A 9,346-nucleotide genomic window follows, 5' to 3' on the forward strand; every position below is an offset into this window, starting at 1 on the left:
CTATATCTACAGGATATTGTAGATATTAACATATCTTGTATGTACCGACATTGGTGAAGGGTATCACATAGTCGGCCCCGCCCGACTTTAGAACTTTCCTTACTGGTTACAAATTAATTTATTTTCATATAATAGTCAGACTGAATACCAGTTTGTTGTTTTTATAAAAAAAAACAACTATTTATTAGTGGGGAATGTATGACATTGTTTGCCGAGGGATATGGCAGGGAAAACTATAGTTTCGGATCACGCCCCTGATCCTCATGAGTTCCCTTAGTTTTTTTTTTTTTTTTTTTTTGAGATGTTCTCCCCAGAAGCTATTGCTTCTATACGAAAAGAGAAAGCTCTTGTAACAAAGCGAAGTACTTAGCAAATAATGTCATACATTCCCCACTATTAATAGTTGTTTTTTTTTTATAAAAACCACAAACTGGGATTAAGCCTGACTATTTTGCAAAAACAAAATACAAATGGTATCCCAAATAAACCGCCAACACTACTATTTTATTTTCAGATATCTTCAGGTTTATTTTTTTGTTTTTCACGACTATTAAGCCGTATTTCAATGGGATTTGACAAGTATGCAAGGAAAACAAATGTGTTTAACCATTTGCCGAGAAATTCGCGAATTACAACAAATAGGAATTAATTTAATATGATAATAATATACAATATATTTTGTGCGCGGCATCCGAATTTGTGAACGCGAACAGATTTCGAATCAGCATATTTTCCTTAACCTATGAATGTGCTCGCAAAAAAAATTTAAAATTTTTTTATGGAATTTTAAAATAATTTTGTAATTTTCCATATATCATTTCGTTCGGTTTGTATATAGGTATAGCTTATAACTTACTAAGGATTACTACATGATTTTTAAAAGCACATGTTTTATATAATCAATGTAGCTTTATGTGGTAATTTCATTGAAACATTTTGTATATATATTTTAACATTGAATGTCCTCTTGCGAACATTATATCCACGTGACGGCTTTCATAATCTTATAAGCTTGACTAATTCTTGGATGAAAACCATGTTTTGTGTTCATATTACGCGCCACATTATTTATTCACGAGGGTCATAACATATTCCATCCCACAGCAAATGTGTGCGGTCATAGGAAATAAGTAGCATACTCGTATGTATGTGCTATCGTATATGTCCACATGCTTGTGTGTCATGAACACGTGAATAGCTGAAGCTGTTGAGTGATTATAAATTACTTTTGGGTGTACTAAAATTTCTTTTTACAGACAACATTTTGTTATCTCCACGTTTTTTTTTTTTTTTTTTTTTTGGTTAACGTTAAATTACCAATGAAGTATGAGGTTGACCTGAACCAGTCCAGGGTTTCCATTTATGAATATTTACAATTTTATGAAGTGTAAAATTGTTACTTTGACGGAGTGCTGAATTTTGACAACTTGTTGTCTGTGTTTTCTTTCGGGGTCGTATAATAATATTTTAGATAAAGCTCTTTTTATTATGAAGATGTTTGCAAAATTGACAGTAACCTCGAGTGGGGGTAATGTTATGTGCAAATGAGCATAAAACCTTGTCGTAAATAGACACTTTATTTTATGTATGTACGTGGAGTAGTAGTACATACAAGACTTACTACTAAAAAAAACAGCTGCTTTGCGTAATTACCCCATTAAAATTAGTCTTTTCGTTAGAGAATATTCTTTTACAAGGTATATGGGCACTTCCGCAGTCACTTACACGACTTTCAGAGGCAAAATCAAACTTTAAATGTTAAATACATCAACAACAATTACATTTTTTACAATTCTCCCTTAAGAGGAACCTCCATTTGCCTTAATACTTTTTTGTAGAACTTTAGAAGTACTATCAGTTGTAAACAAATTCAGTGTCTCCGGTTTTTATCTTTCGAGTTAAAAGCCACAAAAGAGCGGTCACTAGACACCATTGCTTATAAAGGGAAAACTTTGCGAATTGTGCGAATATTTTGACCTTTTATATTCTTTACATAAAGAAGAGATATTAAGCATTATTACTTAACTTTCAAAATTTGGCATATCCTTTATTTGCGAAGGATTTTTCTCGGTCACTCACGTTACATTTTTGATTTTGCAGTTTTTATACCCTACACAACTATATTGTCAGGGTATTATAGGTATTATAGGATATTATAGGTTATTTTCAGTGATGATCAGATAATAATTTTGGGTTGATCTATAGGCTACTATTATAGGCCGAAAATCACAACACAACCCACGGTGGCTGAACACCACAATTACTAAAGTGTAGGCACTCTTAAAAGCAAATGTTTTACAAAATTTCTAAAATAATAGTACTGATATTTATTTCCAATGATGTTTCCAACCACACTGAAATATATTATACTACAGCTACTTCAGATGTAATTAATAATGCGCTGGATCTTTATGTCGAGGATATTTGTAACACTTAACCCAATTTTCAATTTATACCTTACACAAAAGTGTATTGTGTAGCTATGCTAGTATACTATATGATACATCACTTTTGGAATTCCGTGGATGGATTGCAAATTTTAATATAATATATATCCCCCATGGTGGATGGTATAAAATTAAGCAGTAAAATCCAAAATCCATATAAAATATATCCATATATATAAAAATGGAGAAATGAAAATGTATACTAACGCATCAATTGAAAACGGCTGGACCGATTTGACTCAAAATTTCTTTCAGTTGTCGGTAATTATAGTGGGAAGGTTTTTATGAAAGAAAATTCTGAGAAAAATCCGCGAAAATCTTGCAAAAGTTATTTTAAAGAAACAGCTGGACCGATTTGACTTAAAATTTCTATTAGTAGTCTGTAATTGAAGTGGACATGATTTAATGAAAGAACATTTTGAGAAAAATCCGCAAAAAAGTTGCAAGATATATTTTGAAAGATCTTAGCATTTCCACACATTTTATATCGAACCTTTATGGTTTCATCTCTTTGTAGTTCTTTTGGGCCATATTTTGGGCGAAAATCGGCAGTGTATATCTTTAAGTAATTGTCATTTATGGAAAATTCTCAAAATATGTTAATTTTCTACAATTAATTGGATTGTCATTACCTTGAAAAAACTATTGTATATGGAAATCTATATGCAATTACGTTGTCATATCGTGTTGTAATGTATTAACTACAAAAGAGAAAAAGTGTGATAAGTCGTTCGATTACATATCCCAGTAAATATGTTAACCATAAAGTATGTACGCTTAAACTTCAGACCATACATATTCCCACAGGGTGCAATATTACACGATCTTGGTAGCCAATCGTCCGCCTATAAAATACTGAAATAATCTGCTGCAATGAATCCATAAGTACGGATGCAATGTGTGAGAAGTTATTTGAAACTAAATATCTATATTAATTAAAGAGTAAAGCGATTAAATAAACGATTGAGTAAACGAATAATCAACACCCATACGAAACGACTGAAGCTACAATTTTTAACTTTGGGGTGAGGGTCGACCTTAGTCCGAAGATGTAAGATAAGGCTGGGTTTTTGGAAATTCGTGCTAGAACTTCATGGCAAGTACTAAATATGGTAACCCGGTACAGCTAGAACTCTTAAATTTGGAATGAGGGTCACTGATAGAGTTTAGGATGGTTTTTTATACCCTCAGTCTTATGACTAATGAGGGTATATACACTTTGATACGGTGAAAATGTGCCTCATACAAATATTGGTTTTAGACCCCATGTTTCTTGGGACCAAATACGTTTTAGATAATTTGGAGTCAATTTACAAATGTCCGTCCGTCCGAAGGTGGGACCCGTCTGCCCCCTTCTCTGGTACTCTCCCATATATATGGAAATGTATATTAATGTTTACTAAATTTGGTAAAATTTGGATTTAGGTGAACTCATGGAGCTCAAATCCTGAAATTTAGAATTAGCTTTGGAAATAAGTACAACAAGAGTCCAAACGTACAAACGTACTAAATAAGTAGGTAATTTGAGAATAAATGGTACCAAATATATATAATATATACTAGATTTCTGTTGCGCTCAGAATTTGTATGTAGTGTTGAGATATGGAGGTAGTTTTTGAAATACCTATTATAGAGAACATATTTACAATATTGTATTCAAATTTTAAATAGGGTCGATATTGGTGTGTAGATTGATTAGCTCTTGCAGTTTTCTATGAAAACCACATACTATGTTAGGAAATTTCGAGTTGAGATTAGTGATAAAGTGTTGCAATGAAAAGGAAAGCCATAGCGAACTTCCTTACCCACCGACTCGTCAAGCCTATTGGGCTATCTGGATTTACAAATGTCGTACGTTGAACATTTGTATTTATATCGAAGCAATTACGAAATTAAATCTGAGAATTAAATTCAACTCTATAAAGGTTGTCTCAACTCTAGAAGCAGTTCGTTTCCTGAACCATGGCAACGTGTTGTATTTCTTATTTGTTGTGTTTTTGTATATAATCCTATCAACCGTTTTTCCATTTTTACACCATTCACCACTCTATGGTATATGGTCGGTCTCGTCCGACTATATGAAAACCTTCAAATAATATGAATAATTTATTTTCCAACAACAGATGTTGAAATTGTTTTTAACCTGTAAGTTTCGCTCTCTAATACCTGTATAATCTGACATTAGTCTAGAATCTATTCTACGATAGAACAGTTCACTTTTTTTCTCTAAACAAAAATAAAAAGAAAAAAAATTGCATTGGTAATATGCTGCAACGTTTCGAATTTACTCGTCGCCTAATACGAATATGTTCCGGATTTGTTGGAGCGGATGTTTTAAATGAAAACTATCTGCCGATTATGCTAACGGCACTTGTGTTCGCCTGTATATATGTCTATTTTGGCTGTACCGGATATACGGTCTATAAGAACATCTATATTGATGGTAATTGGTCGGATATGTTACAGACTCTATGCATGATTACAAGTAGCCTGCAGGTGGGTGATCTAATTACGAGAGTCACCGGTTTTGCAAATAGGGTACTTTTTTTTCTTTTTTCTGTTTTCTCCCGTAGGGCTATTCGAAAATTTCAAATGCTATTTGGAATAAAGTACCCTTGCGCTACTTGGTGAACGATCTGCACGCAATCTATAAAGAATATTTAGATAAAAATTTCGAGTATCGTAAATGTTTATCCAAGAGCATGAACACCACCGATAAGAGCATCAGATTATTGGGTGTGATTTATATTATAGCAACGACCAGCCTCATAATAATGGTGTTCGTTTATCGATTTGCATTTAATCAGCGTATCTATGTACTGCAATTCGAAATCCCCTTCATAGATACCGAACATGGCTACTTGATTACGAATTGTGTGCATTGTACCTGTATAAAAGGAAATGATCAAAAAATGCTGAAAACCAACTGAAACCAAAAATTTTCCACACGAAATTCCAATATGTCAAATGACCTTGTGGGCAGAATTCATAAAAACAGTGAACAAACCCTTACCACTTGACCGAACATGTGCATGTTTTTGTCTTGGCACTTCTGAAAGTTTCCCTTGGGCTGGTTGGGCTTTGATTTCAATGTCCTATTTAACGATTAACGTTAATTAGTCATCAGTTACAGTTTTTTAGATAATCTGGATTATCGTTGACGATTTTCAAGATGTCAAATTTTTCAAATTTAGCATAAGGAAAGGACTCTGGGTATATACAAGAGACACTCTAAAGGCTCTTATTGTAACCCACAATAACACAGTTTTCTTCAGCATGTTAGAAAATATAACGTTATATATTTTGTAAAATGTACTCAAAATCCGAGATGTTCACCAAAATCTAAAATGGATTTAAACCATTTTCAAAATATGGGGCTCATATACGAATTTAAAATGAGTCAAAACCATTTTTAAAGAAAACATTGTTTTATAACTTAAGCATCTAATAAAAAAATATACTTTTTTTCATTTCGAACCAGCGGTAATCAAACAAACCTTGAGACCATGAACATAAAATTGACCGAAAATTTATATGGGAGCTATATCCAAATCTTCGTTCTTGAGTCCAATAAATGAGCTGTGCTCAATTTTATCTCATACCACCTGTATTTTGTTTGAAATAATACATCAACAGACGGACATACATGCATAAATAGACTAACAACGTGAATCTATGCATATTCTCAAAAGTAACTATAGATCTATCTTGATTTCATTTATCTCTTACAAACTTATGCACAAAGACACAACACCGTGTACAGTATCGGCCAAACACTAAGCACCCCATCGGAACATCTTCCTCCACCAAAATGTAGAGTGCATATTAAATTTGTTATTCCATTTACAACATCTTGAAATATTCACCGGAGACCCCCTATATTCTTGATCAGAATAAAATTCTATGTCGATTTATGCGTGTCATCACGATAGAGATCGCAATATTTGAGAAATAGTTTTAAAATCTTGCACAGGCATCGGTAGTAGTTCTAGGATTTTTGGTATTGCAAATGGCTTATTTCGGTCTACGTTATGGTTTAGCCTCCATATAACGGTATTTTTGATACATTTTCCAATAGAATTGGGTGATATTTGGTATTTAGGGTTGTCATTTAGTGACACATATACGTACTAAAAATTATTAAAATTGACCATAGTTTCAGGGTAGCCACCATATAACAGTAACCTCAGTATTTTTGGTTCTCATTGTATAACACATTTCCGTACTAAATTTATAATATTGATTCATGTCTCAGGGTAGCCCCATATAACAGTATTCCGATTTAGGATACAAATTGGCTGTATTTAATATTTTGGATTCTCATTGTATAGTTTATGTCCGTACCAAAGAATATTAATATTGGCCCAAGTTTAAAGGTTGGCCCTCAATACTCGGTATTTTGGGAATTTTAGACTGGTTTTCCAACCGAATTGATTGCAATTTGGTATTTATACGCATCACCACATCGGTATTAGTCTTTGTGCATATGTTTGTAACAGGTAAAAGGATACGAGATAGACACATGGTTCCTTTTGAGAATATGCATAGAATCACTTTATGAGTCGATTTATGAATGTCCGTCCGTCCGTTTGTCCGTCTGCCTGTCCATGTTAAATTGTAAACAAAGTACAAGTCGCATTTATTACCCGAATTGGATGAAACTTGGCACAGCTCGCTTATTTGGTCCAAGGACGAGCCCTATTGAAATTAGGAAAAATCGGTTCAGATTTAGATATATCTCCATATATATTATTCTCCGATTTTATGTAAATGATGCACCAAGGTCCCAAAATATGGCCGATAGACACAAAATGTACTGAAATTATTATAACCTAACCTGTGACAATTTTCGTTGCAATTGGTTCAGATTTATATATATATATATATATATATATATATATTTTCGTCCGATTTAATATAAATGTACTTAAGTATATTATTCGATTTGGACGAAATTCAAATCTAGAATGATGTGTGTTATGTTTCGGGAAAATCGGTTCAGCTTCCTACATATATTTTCCTCCGATTTTAAGTAAATGATGCACCAAGGACCAAAAATATCGCCGATATGCACAAAACGTGCTGAAATTGGTATAAACTAACCTGTGACATGTTTCATTGAAATTGGTTTAGATATATTTTCCATTTTCAAACTCATCATTTTTGTCAGTTTGACGTGAAATTTTGCACAACCTACAAAATTGAGTATAGAATGGCGTAATTACTTTTTGGAGAAAGGCAGACATATCCCATATATTTTCGCGATCGACTTCATGTTTATTGGAATTCAAGTAATCACCTTGTGTCCGATTAAGATTTGCTTTAAATGGATTTACATATTTCTTTCTCGTTCTCCATCTATCCAAATGCAGAGTTTAGTATATTACAGAATGACATGTTTATGGATTGATCTAAGTCGGTTCAAATTTAGATATAGATCACTTATTTTAGTTGATCCAATTTCAATGGTCAATGGTTTTTCGAAAACGTGATGTCTGTTAGAATGTGTCTGTTGAATATATATTCAAAGTGGTGAAGGGTATCATATAGTCGGCCCGTCCGACTTTACTACTTTCCTTACTGGTTTTGGTTCTCATTGAATAACATATCAGTATCAAAAATTATTATAAATTAAATTCTTTCGCTTATAGCAAACTACGAATTACGGATATATAGAACTTTTTTGTAACGAACTATTACTTCTTTCCCTATAACCGTTATAGCCGTACTTTACTGTATTTTAGTTTTCTCACGAATTTTTCGGTATGTTCAAGGTCCTATCATTACATGAGTTTTCTCCTAGGAGCCCCCCAATTAATTTTAGATATTTTGATTGTCATCCTCATGGTGGAGGGTATAAGAAGTTCGGCCGGACCGAACTTATCATCGTTTTTATTTCATAGTTATTTGTTTGGTCCGCAGTTACCTATAAAAATTGATACATATCGTCCAGAGTTAGATATATAACCGCTCTAATGTAAATACTGAATCTTGATATCTCCCTAGCTTTACAATATTATTGCTACTTCGACTTTTCTACAAGGCTAGAAAGATGATATACCTATATATAGTGTTTTAAATCTTAGGGATTAAATAGTTTGTAAATACCATATGATAATCACTGCCGTTCAATAATATTGATACACAATATTTAATATAAAGGTGTATTGAGAATGATAAATTACCCTTGAATATTTCTAGAATAATTAACCAATTCCATACAAATATGACGACTAAATATATACACAAATTTGTATCTTCAGTACATCAACTAATGCCAAAATGACTCTAAAATTCTGGTCTATAAAAAAGAACAAAACAAACAACTACACACCTAAATATTCTTAGTTGATACAATGTTACATTTACCTTCAAAATTCACCTGCTGCGATGTGTGAACAACAGTAGCTAATAAAAAGGGGGAAAAGCTACAAACGAAGTTCAACAACCTAACCACAGCGGGAATTCTTTAAATAGACTCTTTAACCCCATAAATGTTTTTCCACTCAATTTGCTCAACGTAATCAAATATTAACAGATTATGTTCCGATGAACCTGTTGCACGGAGTGTCACAATGGGGTTTTCCATTTATTTTAAGTTGTTTTTGTTGTTCAATCTTCTTAACTTTTTAAAAACAGACATTAATGCGTTTTTTTACTTGCTCTCCTTTTTCATTGTCTTTATTTATTTTTTTTTTTTTTAATTTCATTAAAATTTCAGTATTCTGTTTGCTGACATCTGCGGTTTTACAAGTCTCTCGGATCAATGTACAGCGGAGGAGTTGGTGCGTCTATTAAATGAACTTTTTGCAAGGTAAGTGTAAAGTCTTCACACAGGAGCAAAGGTTGATTAGCTGTCAATGAATAATTAAGTTCACGCCATATTAAATGAAAAAAAA

General features: G+C 32.8%; 1 protein-coding gene across 1 annotated transcript; it reads left to right on the top strand.

The window, feature by feature from the left end:
• Positions 1 to 4,712: 4,712 nt before the first annotated feature.
• Positions 4,713 to 9,261, top strand: LOC133326789 (odorant receptor 67d-like; the record flags this gene model as incomplete). The annotated part of the gene is made up of 3 exons (XM_061535399.1): positions 4,713 to 4,943; positions 5,021 to 5,325; positions 9,169 to 9,261. Coding segments are annotated over exons 1-3 (629 nt in total), but the record flags the coding sequence as incomplete, so codon positions are not given.
• Between the last annotated feature and the right edge of the window lie 85 nt (positions 9,262 to 9,346).

This window comes from Musca vetustissima, unplaced genomic scaffold (genome assembly GCF_032173495.1).
Source record: "Musca vetustissima isolate MV318-11 ecotype Yass unplaced genomic scaffold, APGP_CSIRO_Mvet_v1 utg111759, whole genome shotgun sequence".
NCBI classification, from domain to species: Eukaryota; Metazoa; Arthropoda; class Insecta; order Diptera; family Muscidae; genus Musca; species Musca vetustissima.